At 40.0% G+C, this 22,961-nt stretch overlaps 1 protein-coding gene across 13 annotated transcripts in view; it reads left to right on the top strand.

Annotated features, from left to right (window-relative positions):
- UTRN (utrophin) overlaps positions 1–22,961 on the top strand; it is a 539,750-nt gene that overhangs the window by 97,833 nt on the left and 418,956 nt on the right. For 3 of the 13 annotated variants that reach the window (XM_044386397.3, XM_026504972.4, XM_026504966.4), the window contains exon 1: positions 6,216–9,160. The exons of 8 other annotated variants lie outside the window; for them this stretch is intronic. In XM_044386397.3, coding sequence (XP_044242332.2) covers positions 9,067–9,160 — 94 coding nt within the window. In that variant the 5' untranslated portion in view covers positions 6,216–9,066. Of the gene's footprint in view, positions 1–6,215; positions 9,161–19,468; positions 19,497–22,961 lie in introns of those variants that run through there. 2 more of the 13 variants (XM_026504971.4, XM_057310988.1) reach the window with 2 other exon arrangements.

Raw genomic sequence — 22,961 nt, 5'->3', positions numbered from 1 at the left:
AGCTGATTGAAAATATGCCTGGTCAGTGCTTGGCATTGGTTCTGCCTCGTTATTACCTGGATCTTTCCTTCATAGTCTCGCCACGCTCAGCCCTAAGTTGTCGCAAGTAGATGATTACACCTCATTCCCAAGCTGAGAGGTAGGACCCATGGGAGTTTGGGTGGGTGTGCCCATAATTAGACAGGACTATCTTTGTGTGGTATCAGCTGCAAGCAGAATATACAGATGACTCACACATGTTAATACCCGTATCTCCTGAGTGGCCAACATCCTCAGATTTGCATAAGGGCATAAGAGCTCCACACAGAAGACATTGAATTGAGATTGTCACTGCAAGTGACTGAGGGGCAAAGTATTATATGAGTCCCATGTTTGGATTTGTAGGCTGGTGTGCCCTGTGGGTGTGACTTAGGTCACTTTTCCCACTAAATGTTTTTATTGCTAACAATGAAGAATAATTCCCCTGCTTCTCTTCTTCATACCTTCTCATGAAGCATGATGGTTCTAGAACCCTCTGAAACTGGAGAAGTTTTCCTCACAATGCCAGCAGATGTACCTCAAGCAAAAATCATTTGCTGACCTTTGCCCTATGGACCAGCAGGTTGCTTCTACTTTTAAAAATGATTCCGCCTTTATATTTCTGAAAGTGTCCTTCTCGCCTGGCCACAGCTCTCTACTCCCTTGTGGAGCCCCCTTCGCAGTTTTGGGGTGTGCCCCAGTGCTGCAGTTTTTCATTTTGCCCCCATCATAGACCTTGCCACCTCCGTCTATATCAGGTGGGCTTGTCACACGCACTGTGCTCTTTGGATGTGAGAGCCAGCTTGGGTTCCTCTTGCTGTCCTGCTCTGCTATTAACTTCTGCTCTGATGATGTCTTCCACATCAGCTCCTTTCTCTTTTTTTCACTAAATGTTCATTTATTAAGTCCTTGCAATGTGCCAGTCACTGTGCTAATGGATGGCAGCGTTTCTTTTTCACCTGGTTTATAAAAACAGAACATGCAAAAAATTGAGAAAAATCACTTCCATTTTCTTCCTTTTAAAATAATGTTTAAAAATTCCTCTTTCCTTTTAAAGCATTTGTGTTGTTTTATTCATCTCTTTTGGTGTCTCCTTACATAACTATTCCTGCTCCCTGCAGAACCCTGACGTTCCTTTCTTCTGCTAGGGTGGGATGCTTGCTTCTGGAGTGGCCATTCCAGGGACCCCTGCCTTCAGCAGCCAGTACTGCAGGGTTCCTTCTGCTGGCCTGGCAGACTGGATCCTGGCTTCTATAAAGCCTTGGTGTCACTCGGCAGCCATGTAGCGTCAGCCTGTTCTAACACAGATGGCATCAGCTCCTGGGCCTCACTTCTGTTGATTCCAGGCCGTGGCCATTTCTGTTTGGAAGTAGCATTCCTGGTGAGAAACCCTGCTACATGCGTGTACACACACACACACACACACACACACACACACACACACACAGAGGAGCTACCCTGGGAGGGAACCCTAGGTTCCTGCTCAGAGCCCTCCTCACCTGTCTGGGTGTAGAGCGTGGATGTGTGCACCTACCATCTCTCTCTACCCATCTCATTAAGCGATTTGGTGGTACTCATTCTTTACCTCTGAATCTCACTACTTTTGTGCAGTTTTTCTGAGCTAATTGTAAGAACGTTTATAATTTAATCCTGAAATACAACTTGTAGGAATTTTTTCTTTTAATTCATCATTCCAAGTAGGTATCTTTGACTGTTTGCATGCTAGGAAACAAAACTAATAATACTTAAAGTATGATTTCTTTCCTCCTTCACTGGCATGTTCTTAAAGTCTGCATCTGAGGTCAGCCTCTGCGTGATTGGGGATAAATTCTAAGCTCTTCAATGGTGGGTATTTTGGCTTAACTCTCTCTAATGTAATTTTGTTGATTATAATGTCATCCCATTCCATTAATATACTAATATGGAAACAAAGGCATGATTTCAGATTTTATTTATATCTTCGTGCTTTGGAAAAACAATCTCATGAGAAATCACTCAGCCCATTAAATACCATCCTTGATGTTACTTTTTTGGTTTTGCTTGTTTTTAGAAAAGTTTTCCTGGCTTTTCCTCTTTGTAATTGTTTCAACCATATCAACAGTAACGTTGTGAGTATTTTTAGATATGTTACTAAAATCATGTGAAAAATCCTTTTCATGTCAACATGTGGGATTTTGTTAGTAATCTTTAATGTGATCAAGAACTAAGCTAGAATTTCCTAGTTAGAAAAAAAATGACTTAAAATATCGTGATACACTCTGATTATTGGAGAAGTCGTATTCTAAACAATAATTACTCAGTTGAGAATATGAAAGGGATTGAATTCGACTGTGAGAATCTTGAGGGACAGAGACTATACCTTTTTTGTAATGCTGTGTAGATGGTCTGGACCACCAGGAGAGTTGGCTCAGATAGTGGAGACCTGTGTATACTTCATGAAGATGATTAGATTCCAACCCCCCCCCTTTTTTTTTTTTGTCATGGGAAATCTTTAAGGATTATGAGACTAGGGAGTTGTAGATATTTTAGAAAGATCACTCTGGGGAATCTGTGGAAAGGTGGATTGGTGTGGAGAGAGCCTGGAGGCAGAGGGGACACTGCGGGTGGCTTCATCAGGAGATGGAGTGAAAGAGGATGTGGTTGAGATAGGCAGGAGGTGAGCAAGGCCGTGGATTTCACAGGCAGTTCCACCATCCCTCATCCGCAGTGATAGTAGTTTAAAAGAACTCTGAACACCAAAAGATACTTTCTTTGTAACTCATTTGACAGTAAGCCTGAGCTTGACCTGAATTCATTTGTTGGTGAAATCTGACTTGAACTGCTAGGATGCTTTTTAAAAGGCTCTACTTATTCTCACTTATCATTCATGACACACATTTGTTGCAGAACTATTAACGCGTTTGCTTAGGGGAAATTGCCCTGGATCTTGCTGTTTTGTTTTGTTTTAAAGTAACATATGCCCTCTGTGCTCTATTAACTTTGGTCAAGTGGGAAAAGTTCTAATTTGGCAAAACAACTGGTTCAAGGGTTTTGGAAAGGGCTTGCGAAGCTCCGTTTGATCTGTGTTTACATGGTAAGGTTGGTAAGACCGACAGAGTAAATACGAAGAGACTTGTAGAGGAAAAGAACATTCCTAGCCTGGAAGACTCCATGGTTAACGATGATACCTCCTCATTAGCATGAGAAGAAACAGAACTCTTGGAGGGATCAGAAATGTTCATGAGATAGTGCATGATTTATTGAAAAGGACACATCCTGGATTTTTGAAGTGTTGCTTGTGTGCAGGGTCTTGGACTGAATCATGAATCCCCAGGAAGACAGGACAAGTGGAGAAATCTGGACATGACCTGTACAGTAGTTTGAAGTGTTGCATCAGTGCTAATTGTATGGTTTGACAGTCATACTCTGGTTATGTAATATGGTAACGTTTGGGGCGTCTAAGTGAGGGGCATATGAGAACTCTGGGTACTATTTTTACACCTTTTTTTGGTAAATCTAAAATTAATTCAAGTTCTAAAATATGAGAAAAAAAAGTTGCTTTTCATACCAGGATATGGCATCATCCGTGCTGTTTTTAAGTAGAGAATATCTATTAGCTAGAGTGTAGTTTTCTTGGAGATTCCAAGTCTGTAACAGCAAGTCCTGTAAAATTTCAGTCAGGTCTCCTGCCTCCCCAATTATTTTTAAAGCTGACCTTGCTTTTATCATAAGATTAATTTAGCATTTTGTGATCTGAGAAAAATGTTTGATTCTCGCCTTTGTGCGTGTAGAAGAATTACGAAATGAAGCCAGTAGTGTCTAGAGAGTTCGCAGGAAGTGCTCTGACTCCAGTGTTCACTTGGGCCTCCCTGGTGTTGGAGGGTGTGGTTTGTCTCTAGTTTTCGTCAGCTGCTCTGCAGGGTTAGATGGAGGTTCCTTAGTTAGGACTGACAGTTACAGTGAGATGTTCAAAGCCAAGATGGTTTGTAGATAAGAGAAAGGATGAAGAAAATGCATGCCTTCAACAGCAGGGTCGGCTCCCACTGCCTGACTGTGTTGAAGCTGATGGGCATGTGCCTCCCCGCTGGAGAGAGCCTGGTCTCCCCATGGCTGTCTTGCTTCTATACCACCTCCTGTCGTTTCGGCTGATTCGTTCTGTGATTCTCTCTTGAGTCCAATCCTCTCCTTCCTTTTTGGTGAGACAGTGGACCTAGGCTGGCAGCCAGTTGCTGTAGAGCTATAAAAGAGCTAGTGGTATGTACAAAATTTGATTATTGCTGTCAACACCAGATTGAATAAGAAAGTGCATACCCTAGACAGATACTTGCAACATAAATGGTCTATTGGTTTCCCAAGAACTAGAAATGAGGTCAACGTGTAATCTAGAAGAAGGGGTCTGTGGATAGATGCATTTTGACATTGCAAAACAATTTTAAAAAGTGCCCTCCTATTAGATCTTTTTAGAAGAACTTTCTAGATACCTTTGATAAGCTGATTGTTGCTTCTGATTTTCTTCACCATCAAGTTTTTATAGCAACTCCCATAAAGCCTTTTTGCTTGTGTTTGATCAATGGTTTGCTTTTCCTGCATAGAATCTGCTTTAGAAGTTGTACTGGTTGACACAGACCATATTTGCTCCTGAGCTATGATGACATTTCCACTTAGCTTAATGTGAACGTTTTAGAAATTTCCCACAGTGGAAAGTTCTATTGGATATAGGAAAGTTCAGCGGCCAGTTTCATAGCTGTATGCCAAGAAATAACTAAAACAATGGATTACATAGTACAGCCTTGGGACATGGAAAATTTCTTAGGAGAGGGATGAATCATATTATTAATACGTGTTGTAAGGCTTGAGGTCTTATATTGGAAAAAAAGAAATTATTTTTAAAGCTTATAGCATTTTTGTTTTTTCTTTGTCATATTTTATTTAGGTTTTATTCTGTTTATCTTTCTTTTTTAAGGGATCGAGAAAATGAAAGTCCTAAGATAGGATGTTTTAGGAAAGAGATAATTAACATCTTTGTACATGAATTTGTTCCAACACCATAAAGTCTGAAGAAAACTATAATTCCTCTGATTTAGATTAGATAATCCCTTTGCTTTAGGAAAAAACCGATAATCTTTTTGAATTAGCATTTTTAAATTTGAAATTAGATAGTTCTTTGAATTAGATTGGACAATCCCTTTGAATTAGACTGGAAAATCCCTTTGAATTAGAATAATTAGTATCCTCCCCATATAACATTTCTTTTTTACTTGAAGTATGGATGACACACAATGTTACATTAGTTTCAGGTGTATAACATAGTGATTTGGCAATTGTGTATGTTACACTGTGCTTACAATTGGTAAGTATAGTTACCATCAGTCACCATACAAAGTTATTACACTATTATTGACTATATTCCCTATGCTGTACTTTTCATTCCTGTGACTTACTTATTTTATAACTGGAAGTTTGTACTTCTTAATCCCCTTGACCTGTTTTGCCTACCACTCTACCCCTTTCCCTCTGGCAATCACAAGTTTGTTCTCTGTATTTATGGATCTGTTTCTATTTGTTTGTTTTGTTTCTTAGACTCTACATATAAATGAAATCATATGGAATTTATCTTTCTGTGTCTGATGTATTTTGCTTAGCATAATACCCTTTAGCTCCATCTGTGTTGTTCTGGATGGCAAGATTTCATTCTTTTTTGTGGCTAATATTCCATTATATATATATGTATACATGTATACATGTATATACATATACACATATATACACACATATATACATATATACATGTATGCATATACATATATATACACACACACACACACATATATATATATACACACACACACACACACATACACACACACACACACACATATATGCCACAGCTTCTTCATCCTTTCATTTATCAAGGGACCCTTAGATTGCTTCCATATTTGGCTATTGTAAGTAATCCTGTGATAAACTTAGGGGTGCATATATCTTTTGACCAATATCACATTTTTCAGAGGTAAGGGGAAAATATTGCTAGTATCTGGATTCTGACTTGTTCCTCTTGGCTACCTTCAAAATTTGTGAGATTCTCAATCTTAAGTCACATCTGGTCTAAAATTTCTTCCTATAAATGATTATGGCTGTTCAGAGGCTGCTTTAGTTGAACCTATTTGTTTGTTTGTTTATTTTTTTTTTTAGATTTTATTTTATTTTAGAGAGAGAGTGCATGAGCTGGGGGTAGGGGGAGGGACAGAGGAAAAGGGAGAGAGCAAATCTCCAGCAGACTCCCTGCTGAGCAAGGAGCCCCTCATGGGCCTCTGTCCCACGACCCTGAGATCATGACCTGAGCCAAAATCAAGTCGGACGCTTAACTGACTGAGCTACCCAGGCACCCCTGAAGCTATTTGTATTTAAGAGGAAGACACAAATAGACAGAAGGATAGGAATGATTTGTAAATGATTGAAATATCATATTTGCATTGAGAATTTCATCTTATACATTCTCTTAAGCAGCCCTTTGGTAGAGAATGAAGGGCCAACTGCTTTAGTGGAGATATGATTCAAAGGTCAACAGCTGTTTATCTGACATGAACCTGTACAGCTATACCAGTTAAAAATGTTGACATTTTTTATATCTGTTTGAAAATAGCCTGTGTTAAAGCCAGACACCTTTAAGATCTTATTTTGGCACTGTAGCCAGTACCCATTTTGATTAAGCAGTCCCTATGCCTTACTGGTTGTTCTGTATTTTGAGTATTGAGTCCTGCCTACAAGAATGGAGACATTTTTGGGCCACTAATAAAATTAGGCTTTGATAACCACCAGGCAAATGCATATCAAACCACAGTAAGGTGTCAGTTCATAACGACTAGGATGGCTGTCATTAAAAAGGCAGATAATAATAAGTGTTGGTGAATATGTAGGTAAATTGGAACCTTCATGCACTGCTGGTGGGAATGTAAGATGGTGCAACCACTTTGGAAAACTATCTGATGGTTCTTCCGAAGGTTAACCATGGAGTTACTATATGACCCAGCAGTCATATAGAGAAATGAAAACATGTCAGCATAAAAACTTGTTCATGAACGCTCCTAGCGACATTATTTGTATTAGCCAAAAGTTAACTACAACCCCAATGTCCATCATCTGATGAGTGAATAAATAAAATGTGGCGTATTTATACAAGGGAATATTATTCAACCATAAAGAGAAGTGAGGTACTGTTACATGCTACAACATGGATGAACTTTGAAAACATTATACTAAGTTGAAGAAGCCTGTCACAAAAGACCACATATGCTATGCTTTTATTTATATGAAATGTCCAGAAAAGACAAACCCATAGTGACCTGCAAGTAGATTCTCGTGGTTGTCTAGGGCTGGCTGGTGGGGGAGAAGACAGAGAGAGACTGCTTTTTGGGGTGATGAAAGTGTCCTGAAATTGATTGTGGTGATGGATGCCTATAACTCTGTGAATATGCTAATAATCCTGGAATTCTACACTTTAAATGGCTTAATTACATACTGTGTGAATTATATGTCAGTAAAACTCTTACAAGAAAAAATTGGGGCCACCTGGGTGGCTCAGTCAGTTAAGTGTCTGCCTTTGGCTCAGGTCATGATCTCAGGGTCCTGAGATTCAGTCCCACATCGGGCTCCCTTCTCAGCAGGGGGTCTGCTTCTGCCTCTGCCCACCACCCCCTCGTGCTCTCTCTCACTCTCTCAAATAAATAAATAAATAAATAAATAAAATCTTTGTTAAAAAAAAAAAAAGAATTGGGCTTTGACCATGTGGCATAACCTGTAGCGGTGTGCTTTTTGCTGCTTGCTCCTCGCAACAATCCAAGGACACAGGTGGGGCCGCTGCTCCCATTTGACAGACTTGGAGATTGTATTAGAAAGTATTTTGCTGGAGTCCAACAGCTTCTTTTTTTTTTTTAAAGATTTTATTTATTTGACAGAGATAGAGACAGCCAGCGAGAGAGGGAACACAAGCAGGGGGAGTGGGAGAGGAAGAAGCAGGCTCATAGCAGAGGAGCCTGATGTGGGGCTCGATCCCAGATTGCCGGGATCACGCCCTGAGCCGAAGGCAGACGCTTAACCGCTGTGCCACCCAGGCGCCTCATGGAGTCCAACAGCTTCTAATGTAGGAAACACATAGAGATAAGGAGGGGAAGAACAGGGCAAGTCCTGGCAAATTCTCTTGATCGTCCGTCAGCCTATAGCGGGGACAGAGATGGCTTTTACGTTAAGCCCCTGGGTATCCTGGCAAGGGTACATATTCTATGAAATATGAAAATCTTTGCTTATAAGTAAAAAGTTTCCATTTCGAAGCAGGAGAGAAAAAAAGAATAGAAAGAGAAGAGGGTGGGGCACTATGGGTAATGATTTTCCTTGCTTGTGTGTGGATAACGTGTGCCGAGCAAGAGAGCACAGCACAGACACAGAATCGCATAGGCTGGAAAGTATGAGTCAAAAGTTTTACTTCTTATTTTATAACTGTGTGTGGTGAAGCTTATTTTTTGTTCCGTAATAGTAATGTGTAAGGAATTAAGAAGAAGTCCTTTTGAATTTCATTTCTTCAAGGTATCTGTGCATAATAAAGTAAAATAACAAGTCTAATTTCGTCCTTGAAGTATAGTTAATATGTAACCAAACTCTTCAGCTCGGTTGTGCACCTATTGCACATGCCTCTATTTATATACATAGTGGGTAGCGAGGTGGGCGGAGGTGTCCCTCTCCAGCCAACACTGTCAAAACAGGAAGCAAAGTCATAATCTCTTTGTTGTAGATTAGGAACATTCAAAGGCCCTGAGTTGTGACAGTTAAAAAAGAAAAAATTCGCAAAACAACAATCACAATAATAATAAAAACGACCTAAGGAGTTTTCACTGGCTGCGAAATGTAACTTCCTGTCTGGTATGTAGAGGAGGCTGGGTTAGCTTTAGTCAGATCCTCTCATGGGAAAAATAAAAGCCACCCCAAAACAGGACATCCCAGTGTGCAGTTCGCAGGCTGCTTTTGTTGTCCACTTCCTCTGCATCTTCTCCCTCGTCATTTAAGCCACTGTAGGTGATGAACAGCCCGGCAGCCACGCCGTTTCGTTGGAAAAAGTGCAGACTTGACTTGCCGGGGCGAGGAGCTCACCAGCCCTGCAAGCACTTACCAGGTAAGTTTGTCAACTTGCATGACTCCAGGCCCGGGAGGTTTTGAAAAGGGGACCACAGCAAAGACAGCGCTGTCTTAGTCACTTACTGAACCCGATTTGTTAAGTAACAGAGCCTCCGAAGACAGGGCCTGGCTGGTGAGGGGAACATACCAGTTTGTGCTTTCTGAAGCCACATCTGTCTAGACTCCGGGTAGTGGAGACCAAGGCTGTCTGCTTCATCCTTCTCTACAGAATGTGACAGTTTGCCAGTTATTGGCTTCTTTGGAAAAAAGCACTCGAGGGTCCATAAATCTGCTGTGACAAATGTGCTTCAGTTTACCTCCCTGTATTTCCAAAGTAGCTTATTATGTGGTTTGACTATTTATTGTCAAAAGTTTCCTCTGCTGTTGGATAGTGACAGAGCTCATCCCAGCGTGTACCTGATTTATTGTGCTGGCTAAAAAGATATTTTACCTTTTAAAATACGTAATATAGAGCTGATAAAGAGGCAAAGAGGACATTTGTACTTTGCGGGGCTGTAAATGAAGGGGGTTCCGTTTTAGTACCGTGCTGTCGAGGAGAAACAGAGATGCAGAACTTCACACTGGATGTAGTCATGCATGTTTCTCAGCGAGGTTTACTTCCAGGGTGACTTAGATTTTCTGATCTGATCAGATGTCCATGTCTTGTTTAATGTGTATATTTGTGTACTGGTTGTATAAGCTTTCTGAGGAAAAAGAACAAAAAAACAAAAACCCAAGTATTGTTTGACCTCACATTCATGCTTGAATGCTGGTTAGAATTTTTGCAATATGAGTTTTTTCCCTTCGGAATTGCTCTTTACCTCTTGTTGTTTTTCTTCCTAACTCCGTGTGAATGAGGTGGTCACTGCTAGTAGGCATGTTCTCTATGGAGCGCATTTAAACTAAAATATTTGAAGCAGTCCATATTTTCTTAATCAGTTTGGTTTCTTGGCCAAGTGTAATAGGGATCAATGGGCTATAACTCACTTCTTGGCTATTACTTTTCTTTCTTATTTAAAGAACAATATGTTCTCCGAGTTCTCAACATTTGCTACAACATGGACAGCACTGGAGGAGATAATGCTAAGTGAAATAAGTCAAGCAGAGAAAGACAACTATCATATGATTTCTCTCATCTATGGAACATAAGAACTAGGATGATCGGTAGGGGAAGAAAGGGATAAAGAAAGGGGGGGTAATCAGAAGGGGGAATGAAACATGAGAGACTATGGACTATGAGAAACAAACTGAGGACTTCAGAGGGGAGGGGGGTGGGGGAATGGGATAGACCGGTGATGGGTAGTAAGGAGGGCACGTATTGCATGGTGCACTGGGTGTTATACACAACTAATGAATCATCGAGCCTTACATCGGAAACCGGGGATGTACTGTATGGTGACTAACATAATATAATAAAAAATCATTTAAAAAAAAAAAAAAAAAAATAAAGAACAATATGTTCTCAACTGAAAATTAAAATACTGTTCAGGGACCAGAATTAAAATCCCATGCATAGGAAAGCATTGTGGCATCATGGCCTTTCAAAGATATCTCTGGACTCTGATTTAATCTTCTTTCTCTGGCATTAATAGTCTCCACAGTCAGCTTGTGTGTGTGTTACTGTCTTGCTACAAAGGGCCTCAAGTGACTATGGTGGTGAAATCAAAAGACAGGAGAAAAATACAAACAAATCTTTAAATAGTAAGCACATTTCAAAATGAGTAGACTGAAGCTTTAAATATGAATTTTGGTCCATTTAGATAGCATTCTTTCCTGCCCTCTGATCAGTCCAAAGGCTTTAGGAAAATTGAAAACATTACAAAAGTTTTTTCAGGGCATGTTCTTTTAATAAAAATAGCAAACCAATGTGTACTTGATTTCAAAATCCACAAAGGTCTAGGCTCTCTTCTCATTGGTTTTTGATTAGCTGAGTATTTCCTTGTATCTGCTGAGTAGATCTCTAGTCATCTTGTTAGAAATGAAGATACAAAAAAAACCCCATTTTTAATGGATGTTGTATTTCATTGCAATATATGGCCTTTTTTTTTGGCTTCTAGAGCAGTCTCCATAATAGATTAAACTTTGGGATGAATTCTTTTTTTTTTTTTTTTTTGGGTGAATCCTTTATTTACAGACCTCAAGTAAGATAGAAAGAATGAAACCACAAGTTTTTTGCATTAAACTTTTGACAATACAGAGTTGATATGCAAATGACCGTTGTAGAATTTAAAGGGAATAATAAAAAACAAGGTATAAAGTGGAGTGAATTTTAGATACGTATTTGCTCAAAATCAGCCAGTCAGTGTTATTTTTGAAGTTGCTGATCCTTTGTTCTGTGGTGTGATCTGAAATGGGGACCCCAGTGTATTTTCCTCCCAGCCATCCACTGAGATACAACAGGGAAAAACTGAGGAAGTTGAAATCCAGATCTCCATATCACCAAATCTCTCTGTCATTTATCTTTCTTTGATACAGAATCTTTTTTTATCTTACAGTAGTAACCCAAAACTTTTGTGACATTCCTTTTCTTAATCTTGATGTCTGTGTACACATGATCAAGTGGTAAAAATAATCTAATTAGGGGCGCCTGGGTGGCTCAGTCGTTAAGCGTCTGCCTTTGGCTCAGGGCGTGATCCTGGCGTTCTGGGATTGAGCCCTGCATCAGGCTCCTCTGCTAGGAGCTGGCTTCTTCCTCTCCCACTCCCCCTACTTGTGTTCCCTCTCTCGCTGGCTGTCTCTGTCAACTAAATAAATACAATCTTTAAAAAAAAAATCTAAGGGAGACCAAAGTTTAAAAAAAGTCTTGAAAATGTGAAATAAAAAATTATTTGGTGCCATTCTACGACCTGTAGACATCTACTAATGCACAGATGATCTATGTCTAGAAATCGCCTTGCTCAGGAAGCCACTGCTGGGAGGCCCAGCTTTTCTCACCATCCTTCCTGCCTCCTTGTTGGCTGACAGGACTCTATGCCAGCCATTTCCTTTTTGGATGATTGGTTAAAATATCCCCAACCTTGGCTCCACGTTAGAATCACCAGTGTTGAAGCCCCATGGCCAGAGATTCTGATGTAAGCAGGCTGCGGCCTTGACTTTGTAGCTTTTCAAAAACCCTCTGAGTGATTCCACAAGGTATGTTACTTGTTCCCTATAAGACTGAAAGCTCCATGAAGAGGGAAAGAAGGAAACTTTGTCACCATTGTACCCAGCACTTCACTGTGTGCCTGACATGCAGGAAAGGCTTAGTATCTCCTTGTGGAATGAATGAATCAATTCCTCTGAGCAACAGGAAGGCTGGAAGAGGGTTGGATCTCTTCGTTTCCTGTTGGTGCTGATGTAGGAGAGTATGTTATATTAGACTGTGAAATCCTCCAAATATCAGCTGTCATCTAGGAAGAGGCTCCTGGAAGAGATCACGGGGGAACCGGCTAACCTTGGGGCCCATTGAGCAGCCCTCTCAAGAGACAAGCCTCCCAGTTGGCAGTGTCTTCATGAAGCAAGGCAGGTTGAGAACTTTGGAATAAGAATTTCATCAGGGGCTGGCGTGTCTATATGTGGGAATGTGGAGGTGGGGCTGGTGGGGGACACTACCAGGAGGTTCTCTGGAAGGACCTGGAAGGACTAGTTTGAAAGGAAGGAGTGTGTTTATCTTTGCCAGATATTAAGGGCTTCCTGACCTGCCAGTTGATTGCATCAGAGTGTAGTGAAGTTTGTCTGGGAAAATTTCTCAGGCCTTGTGAATTTTTAGCTGATCTTAATGTTTATAAAGAAAATGCATTGGTGGTTGGGAAGACCAGGTGGAATATAATTTGCAGAGGTGAGAGAGAAAATTGTTAAATTGGAAGAAGAAGGGTGAACAGAGTGACTTGTTTGAAACAAAAGAATTTTGGGGGAAAATGAGATGTGTAACTAATATGGTATTGAACAGCCATTCAAGGTATGGACCCTGGTCTCAGTTCCCCTTACGACTGACTGTGTAAGTTACTGAACCAATGAGCTAGGTCTCCAACCCATTCATATTCCCCAGGGGGCATTTTAAAGCACCTTGCACACTATAGTAACATTCAAGGTAAATAAAAAGAATAAGTTCTATAAAACTTATAAAAATCTAGTCCGTTGATAATGGGCTTTGTCTGGTACCTAGAGTCTAGGAATAGGAAAACAAATATTTTGTTCATTATGGTACTTAAAATATATTTAAGCTGAAGCAGTGCACTCTGTCATCATTTTAGTTGTGTTTTTCCTTGGCATTACTAAAAGGTATGCTCATGACATGGGTCCTGGATCCGTTTCATGTTACAGTTGGGTTCTTTGACCCTTATTTAGAGGGCACCAGGTGTTTCCTACTCTAACCATTTGCAAATTCCAGATTTAATGGGAGGGCCAGCTAAAAGACTGGTAGGAGCAAGGACTGGTAGGAGCACTAGATAGGATCTGGGTGCAGTGACTCGTTCGATCCTGCCTCAATATTTTGCCCTTGATTTGAACAGTTCAGTGAACTGGCATCTCAAGTAGTTTTTTCCCACCGAACTAGAACTTTCATTGTTCTGCAGAGGAAGATGAGTCATAGCCTAGTTTTACCATTGTGTCAAAGTGAAATTTTAGTCTGGGACTAAAGGAACACAGGTCAGTCGTTCTGTCTAAACCACAGGATTGAAACTTGGACTGTGAACTGGGCAAAAGTAAGTGTGGCTCTCTGTGAGGGTGGCTGTCAAGTTACGTATTTTGTTGTAAGAAATTTTTGATCCCAAAAGTAATTTTTAATAATGTATTTAAGTACCTTAAAAAAAAACACCTTAAGAAATCAGCTTCTTTTTAAAAAAAATTCATTGCAGAATAAACATTATACAGAGTAGAAAATTGTCATTCTCTCTCCCCCTCCATAGCCATTGTTAATAGTTTTGTTTGTCCCGCCACACCTTTTCCTATGAATATACAAATGTGCAGCTTTATATCTAAGTTCCCACAAGCAGTGTGGTTTTTCTTTTTGAACCAAAGTTGAAACCATCCAGCATTAGTAGCATCCCATTAAAAAAAAAAAGTTAGAAATAATGAAATGTGTACATATATCTTAGTTCATTTGGGTAATTGCCTGGGGCAGCTAAGTGTCTACTCTTAAGTTGCTGTCCATGAAGTGTGGAGATGAAAAGTAGTATATAAATGAATTTGCATTTCTTTTTTTCTTTTTTTTTTGAGAGAGAGAGGGAGAGAGCGTGCGTGAGCGAGGTGGGGGGAGGGGCAGATGGAGAAGGAGAGAGAGAATCTTAAGCAGGTCCCACGCTCAGCATGGAGCCCCACTCGGGGCTGCATCGCGTGGCCCGGAGATCATGACCTGAGCCTAAATCAAGAGTCCAGTGCTCAACCGACTGAGCCATGCAGGTGCTTGAACTTGCATTTCTTTTTTTTGTGAAATCGAACTTTCCTACGTATGTTTAATGGCTCTTTGGACAAATTCTTCAGTGTATTGCCCTTCCATACATTGCACCCTCCCCCCCTTTTTTTCTGTTGTTTGGATCTCTTTTTTTAAACTTACTGATTCTGAAGGAAATTCCTCCAAAATGGCAGATTTTGAATGACCTGAATTTCTTTTGAGTTTGAAGATGGTTAACTTCCGGCTTAAAAGACAGAAGTGATTTCTGGCTGTCTGGGATAGAGGTTTGGTCTTTGGATTTAGATTCTGTATTTTCTCTTTCTCTTCTGACTGGTGTCGCAGCTGTCATCATCATCCCTGATTGTGCTGAGACTGGTGATTCTTTAGGTGCCCTCACTATTTTATTACATTTTCCTCTACCGATACATTGCTTTCCTTGGGATGGTAAATCCGAGGGGTGTCTATAGAGTGCTCATTTTTCCATGTAATTTGTGGAGCACGATACACTTGGGAAGAGGCTGTGGAGTTGGACTTGCAGTTGAATCCCAGCCATCCTGCATCCTGGTTCTGTTTCCTCACTTACAAAATGGTGATAATGGGGCTGTTGTGAGTCTTTAAAGGTGTATCCATGTAAAATACCTTGCACATTACTTGGCAAATTGCAGGAAGGATTATAGTAAATGGTGGCTGTTTTTGTTAGTAGAGCCTTTCAAGTTAATCCAGGAAAAATGAATACAGCTTAGTTAATAAATAAAGATAAGACATGACTTTAAATTAGGTCCCATATGCATCATCCTACTGAAAATTGACCAGTTTGTCCTCATCCTTCGATCTAGATCTAGTCAGTGATTTTTCACATCAAAGCATCAAGGCCATAATCCTATGCCAGACTCATTTAACTGCAGATCCAGTCCGTGGCAAGAAATATAGAGCTATACATGACAGTAAATGGCCTGCAGTTGCTTGGAGAATATCTTTGTGGCAAGGTGCCTGAAATGTTTTGCTGGTTTCAAAGTTCACTTTCATTTGTTCAGAAAGGTTTTTATTGTTTGCAAGCAAGCAAGGCAAGCAAAGCAAAAGGGCACACGGCCTCCCATATGATTCTGTGCTGTACGACCTATTTACCTTTTGGTACCTTATATAAAAAAGCTTTATTTAGTCTGCAGAGAGGACTGTTTCTCCAAATAGAGGAGAACTGTCATAATGGTCTGGAAACATGATAGATTTCAGTTTAATGCCACTGATCCAGATACTGTGAGAGGCTGGAATGCACGGAGGTTGTCAGATAGGCATCTCGCACAAATTCTTCCAGGTCACTTGCATAGCATCAGTGGAAATGCCTCATCAGATTGCAATCCTCTTGGCCCTCTTAGAGACAGCTCCTCCTGTCACACCAATCCTGACCTTTTTCTCCTGGCCCAGCCAGCTGGGAACCTGCTGCCAGAGTGAGTCTCCTGGCTTTGACCTGGCCTGTTTTCTTGTTCTAGTCTGGAATTCTGTGTCTTTAGCTTCTGTTTCAACGCTTACACAGTAACTCCCTTTCTGGTGTTAGTAGCTCCTGGATTGTGTTTGACAGCAGAAATTTATTTCCCCAGCAGATTCACTTTCTCTCTAGATAACTCCAGCCCACCCATGCAATCTGGTATCTGACATTGCTTGGAGAACTGTTTAGTTAGTTTTTAATAAATATTTAATGGCCAACTCAGAATAACTAGTGTCACAGCAGGAAAAGGAAAAGCGTAGTTTGTGTGTGTGTGTGTGATTTATGGGACGTTTGGGACTAGAGGAGAAAGACATCATGAAATGAAAATTCGTACTATATTTTATCTCTGCCATGCAAATTCTTTAAAACAATTGTTCCGTTCTATCTTTGATCATATGAATTTAAAAAATCATGGTGGATTTCATAGTGATGGATTTTAAGCTGGGAGGTTATGGGTATTATGCAAGTATGTTGAGAAAACAATTCGCATGGCCCACTGGATCCTTCTTATCTGTCCACCTCCTTCCTACCTATTTCTTCTCTTGTTACAAGGAGAATCATGTTTTGTGATAAGAAGTAACTTTGTGGCTAAATGAACTGTGCACTATTACAAAAAAAAAAAAAGTCTTTGAGATTGTATTCTGTGTATTTACTGAATTTGTTGCTGGGCTTCATGCTGCAAAATTTCTCAGAGTAATAAAATCTAAATAAAAATAAATGGTGTTGAAGGTATATCTACCTCTTGATTACTGAAATAAAGAATTGGCATTTACTTCCAATAACTTGGAAGTCTTCAGTAAGTAGTATGTGCCTGGTGTTTCATGGTGAACAATTCTTATCATAGTGGGCTCGTATTAGGAAGAAAGTCAGCATTGATTTCTCTGTAATTTTCTAAAATTTCTCATCTGCTTTGATTCTTAAATCAAGTAGTGTTTACTTTCTGTCAACCTTAAGTGATCCACACCTCTAAGAAACCTCTAAGAATTAGAAGTGAGGAAAAAAAGGAGCCCAAAATAAAAGATTGAAAGAACATTTATGGAGATCTACTGTTTTCTGGGTCCTGTTGTAGCTGCTGGGGTGTTTTAAGTCTGGTTTTATTTATTTATTTTTTTTTATTTTATTTTTTTATTTTTAAAGATTTTATTTATTCATTCGACAGAGATAGAGACAGCCAGCGAGAGAGGGAACACAAGCAGGGGGAGTGGGAGAGGAAGAAGCAGGCTCATACCAAAGGAGCCCGATGTGGGGCTCGATCCCATAATGCCGGGATCACGCCCTGAGCCGAAGGCAGACGCTTAACCGCTGTGCCACCCAGGCGCCCCTTAAGTCTGGTTTTAAACGTCACGATTCTCCTCACTGGTAGCCCAGAACCACTGTGTATACCCCACAGACTGCACAGAGGTGACAATCGACATTTGTTCCTTGGCGTGTGCAGTGCAGGGACATCTGTGAAGCACATTAGGCCCTCATCTAGTGACTGTTTTCTTAGTTCACACTTAGGTATTCAGTTTCTAGATCTAGGGCAGTAAATCAGAAGATCCAGCAGCAGGCTGGAGTATTGCAAAATATCAGCACAGTGACAATAATGAGATGTGCTGATTATACACAAGACCAAAAAGAAAAGATCAGTGCAAAATGCCTCAGAGCCAAGCAACCTGGGTCAATATGGCAGTAGCTTTTGCAACCTCTAACAGGCTGAAAGTGACAAACCATTAAGAGGTGAAAAAGCTTTTCCCCGTGAAATGGCTGCACAGTTGAGGAGAGCCAGTAGGGTTTTCTGGGCTGCAGCAACCGTTCGGGCTCTAGAATCCTGTTTGCATATTTTGTCAGACCCCACTGAATTAAGACAAAGCCCCTTTCTGCAGCCCTGGAGTAGCCCGAGGTAGGCGCACATGCATTGCTGCTTTCCAGCTGCTGGGGCTGGTACTTTGTGGCCACCGTTCAGTGACTTCCAGAAGCACTGCACATGCTCTTGGTACTGTGCCATCCCCGCTGGAGGCAGGGTGTGACCTCAAGGTTTATTCTGCTGTTAAGTGATCAACAATTCACTTCTTTTCCAGGAATTCTTTCCTGACCTTCAAGTGTGGGTTGGGTGCCCCACTCCTCTGCTCCCACAGTTTCCCTCCTGGGATCAAATTCAGTGATGCCTAGATGTGTTCATCTGTCACGGCATTTATCACAGATTTTATAGATCAGTGTTTTTGAAAGTGTGGTCTGCCTCTGTAGGGTGTGGCCTGGAGACCTGCATTTTAATCTCTTCAAGTGGCCACTGTGCATGCTTGAGGACCTCAACTTTAGACTGTGACCTTGAAGACAGGCCCTATGCTTCTTTGTCTTTGAATCCTCAGACCTACCTCAGCTCTTGGCACATTTTTGTGGCTCAGATATTTCTTTTGTTGTTGTTGTTGTTGTTCAATGAATGAGATAGAATTTCTTCAGAAATGTATGGAAAGCAGGTGTGCATGTGGAATCCAGCACAGTCAAAGCCAGGCAAATGATTCTCGACCACTTTTCTTTATCGTTTTATAAATCAACAGAATGTGAAACTGAAGATGTAATAGAGATATACCAGAATTAGCTTCTCTTATTTTCTTGCCCAAGAAAATATCCTGTATGTGATTATTTTTATTTTTACCTTGTTTGAAATAAACTTTTATTTTAGGGTGGTTTTACATTTATAGAGATGTAAAAGCAAAAAGTATGGAGAGTTCCTGTACGTCCCTCACCCAGTTTCTTCTTTCTTCCCTGATTTACATCTTTTGTTACTGTGTTATATATGCTGTGTCACAATTAATGGATCAGTATTGATCCATTGTTATTATTAACTTATTAGTAATCTCATAGATCAAAGGCCTCCATAAGAGTTACTGTTAAAAGTTTGTAGATTAAGAGATGAAATACACGTACCAAGTCTTTCCTGAGGTTAGGGTTTTGCATTTGAAATATATATATTTTTAAAGATTTTATTTATTTATTTTTTTGAGAGAGAGAGAGCACATGTGGGGGGGCAGGGCAGGTAAAGGCAGAGGGAGAGGGAGAAGCACACTTCTGCTGAGCAGGGAGCCTGTTGTGGGGCTCGATCCCAGGACCCTGGGATCATGACCTAAGCCGAAGGCAGATGCTTTACTGACTGAGCCACCCAGGTGGCCCGTGTTTGAATTCTTACCTGCAATCACAGTTGCAAGTGTAGTCACAAATCGAGAGGGCCACTTCCTGTGATTATGAAACAGATTTTTCAGGTGTCGGTCTTCTGGGATCTAGAAGAGGGGAAAGTTATTTTCAAAGGCTACCATTTGGTTAATATATCTGAAGTACTTCATAGTAATAAAAATACGACACCTCAGGTTTTGTTAGGATATTTGTTTTATCTATTTATAGTATATTCAGGCAGAGTTGCTATTTAAAATATTTAATAACCCATAGGAGAACGGCGAGAACCTATCAGATTGATGTCCAATTAATCAGAAAGGGTGATGGCTGGTAAGTATGTCCAACAGTCCCACTAATGTCTAAAATGCCCTAAAAATGTCTCTTGACATTGCCACATGTCTCGGAAGATTACTCCTTGTCGAAAGCCCCTGACAGAAAGCATTGAGAGCAGCCTATTACTGCTCTCGTGAGTGCTATGGAAATATTTGCTGTCATTATGACTGTTGTCCTCCTTCATTTCAGTTATTTATTTCTGATACATTTAAAAACATACAGCGAAGAAAGACACATCAGGATTCTTTTCTCCAGTGAAATCGCCGCATGTGTCACAAATAAGGCTCTACTTTGGATGATAAGATTTACTCACAGTTTGTCAGAGCACATACATAAGGACTCTTCCACAGAGGACGTTTTCTATTTTCCTCACCTGCCGTCTTCCTGACATCTCAGTGCCCTGAAACTGGAGACTGGGAGGACAGCCTGTAGGTGTGGAATTGGAGACCAGTTGTTCCTCTGGGCTTCCTCCCACCACCCTGTAGCCTGCTTTGAGTTGATAACAGCTCTCAGCCAGGATAGGAGCCTGTTACTTTGGCTTATGCCAAATTCCCCTCGTTTCCTCATGTTGATATGTTATTAGTATCCTGATCCCTCTTATTTGTTAAGTTAATCTGCGCTTCAGGGATCTCAGCAGATCACAGCATTTTGTTTTCAGTAACTTCATTTCATAGTATATGCTCTGGGGAGGTGAGACTAGAGACATTTAAGCCCAACAATTTAATATCTACAAATATTTGATAGTTAACCTTCCTATCCATTCCTCTTCAGCATTCTTGGAAGTAGATGCTTAAGTTGTTTACATAGGTAGTCCTGTTACTTATCTAAGGGATCCATTTTTCTGTTGAAAAACAGGACTGCCTTATAAGACTTATTTTTTAATCCCCGAATCCATAAGAACTGAATATCCAGTGGGACATGAGGACCAACTGAGATCCCCCCCATGTTAGAATCGTTGATCACGTGGCTTCTGGCGGATACTCTGACAACCTTATTTTTTTCTCCTTTGAATCCTCTCAGCAGTTTTGGCAAACATTTATTTGTCAATATCCATTGAGTATTATAAAAAATAATTTAAAAATATCTAAATATGAGATAAAAGATCGGTTAAATCATTGTTAGGTCTACCCACACAATTAGTAAATGTGAAGAGAGTGGGTTTTACAACCATGTATCAGCTATAATCAGTCCATTGCTGATGGAGTGGAGGAAGGGTAGAGCCTATCTTTCCCTCACCACCACCTTGTTCCCAAGCACACTTGGGGCTTTGGAGTCAGACTGCCTTGGTTTTCAATCCAGGGACTTCCATTTACTAACCCTGTGAGCCCTGGGCAAGTTGCTTAATTTTAGAGTTTTTGACCTCTGCTGAAAAACGGGGATCATAAAAGCATTTACTTCATATGGATGTTGTGGAATCAGATTACGTACTAATCCTATGTAGGAGGCATTCGAGGCATGTTGGTAATAATGGCAACAATAATAATGTTACTACTACTAGTATTGTTACAATTATTAATACATTAAAAATTGTTTAAATTGCCATATATAATAGAGTTGCTAAAATGAGTCAGACTTAGCTGAATTAAAGTTTGATTCTTTTTGTTCATTCTCTTTAGGTGATAGTAAGCCATGAAATAACTGAAAGAAAGAGTGGTAAATATAAAATATAGGTTATTCATTCTTACACTGAACATTCAGTTGTATTGTAACTTCAGAATTTAAAGCACTAACATTTGTTGCTATTCCATGGAAATCCTTCTAATTTCTTGATAATAACTATCTTCTCAGCTTGTTAACTCTTGTGTTGTTAAGATAAGGCATTCCTGGCATTCCTGGAATAGAGCCTGTGGTTCTTGATCTCAAGGCTTTAAGTTCAAGCTCCCCATTGGGTGTAGATATTGCTTAAAAATAAATCTTACAATAAAATAAAATAAGGTATTCCTTATTTCATAAAAAAAATCATTCTTTAAAGAAAATTTCAAATTTCTTATCTCCAGTGTTGTTTTTTCTTTTAAAAATCAGAGTAATATCAAAGAATGTTAGAAAAAAGGAAAAAAAAATTCATTCCTATTTCTACCATGTTAACACAGTAGTAACTTTAATATCTTATCTTCCCGTTTAGTCTCTATATTCATACCTTAAAATAACTGTAATTATATCGTACTCCTAAGTTCTTATTCTGGTATTTTAGTTTTATATTATTTCGTAGGTATTTTTCAGCTTCTATTAGGCCGTTCTACTGTAATTTATTTAACTGTCTCCCTGTTTTTTGGTATTTAGTTTATTCCTAGCTTTCCAACATTATAGATAATGATGAGTGAAAATTATCTTTATTGATCTGTAACATGGAGGTAATAGAAATATCCTACGGTTGTCATGAGGATTATAAGAGTGAATAGATACAAGACAGGGTTTCTCAGACGCAGACCTCTTACCATTTGGGGCAGATAAATCTGTGCCGTGGGAGCTGTCCTGTGCAGTGTACGTGTTCCACAGCATCCCTGGCCTCTATCCCCCAGTTTTGATAAACAAAAATGTCTCCAAACATTGTCAAGTGTCTCCTAGGGGGCAAAACCATTCCCAGTTGAGAACTCCTGATATAAAACACTTAGAACAGCCTGGCACAGCTCTAGTGAGTGCTGTGTAAATATTTGCTATTACTATAATTGTTGTTGGTATCATTCTTTGTTCCAGTTATTTATTTCTGATAAGTTCCTAGAAATAGAATTTCTGGGACAAGGGTTTCTGACATCTATTACTAAATGCTTTCTAGAAGGACTGTGTTAAGTTTAATGCCCTCAGTAACTTTGAGATCCAGCCAATATTCAGATGTGAATTCCACATATTGTTTTATGTTCAATTTCTGTAATTACTAGTCAGGATGAGCATTTCCTCTGTTTCTTTACTTGTATTGCCCCATCTGAAGGTTCTGGTAATGGTTTTTGTTGATTTAGCCCTTCCCCCAACCTCTTCTCCCCCACTGCCCCTTTTTTGAGTTGCTTTACCATCCACCTCTTGAGGTTGAAAAGTCATACCTCAGTAACCAAGTCTGTGTTAAATTTCTTTGCTTGCCCTTTTTTTTTTTTTTTAAAGATTTTATTTATTCATTCGACAGAGAGAGAGACAGCCAGCGAGAGAGGGAACACAAGCAGGGAGAGTGGGAGAGGAAGAAGCAGGCTCCCAGTGGAGGAGCCTGATGTGGGGCTCGATCCCAGAATGCCAGGAACACGCCCTGAGCCAAATGCAGATGCTTAAGGACTGAGCCACCCAGGCGCCCATCTTTGCTTGACCTTTAATAGCATCCGAGTTGAACATTGTTGAGATCCTTTTAGATTATTGTGTTTTACTCAAACAGTCCTTTGCGATTTCAGATTAAGACATGGTAATTGACAGTGTCCCATAATAATAGAACTTTCAGGGTTTAAATATAACATGGCATCCTCTTTTTTTGAACGATAATTT

Source organism: Ursus arctos, unplaced genomic scaffold (genome assembly GCF_023065955.2).
Source record: "Ursus arctos isolate Adak ecotype North America unplaced genomic scaffold, UrsArc2.0 scaffold_13, whole genome shotgun sequence".
In the NCBI taxonomy this organism is placed as follows: domain Eukaryota; kingdom Metazoa; phylum Chordata; class Mammalia; order Carnivora; family Ursidae; genus Ursus; species Ursus arctos.
Note: the sequence above shows the minus strand (reverse complement) of the source record. Positions and strands in the feature narration are given on the sequence as shown.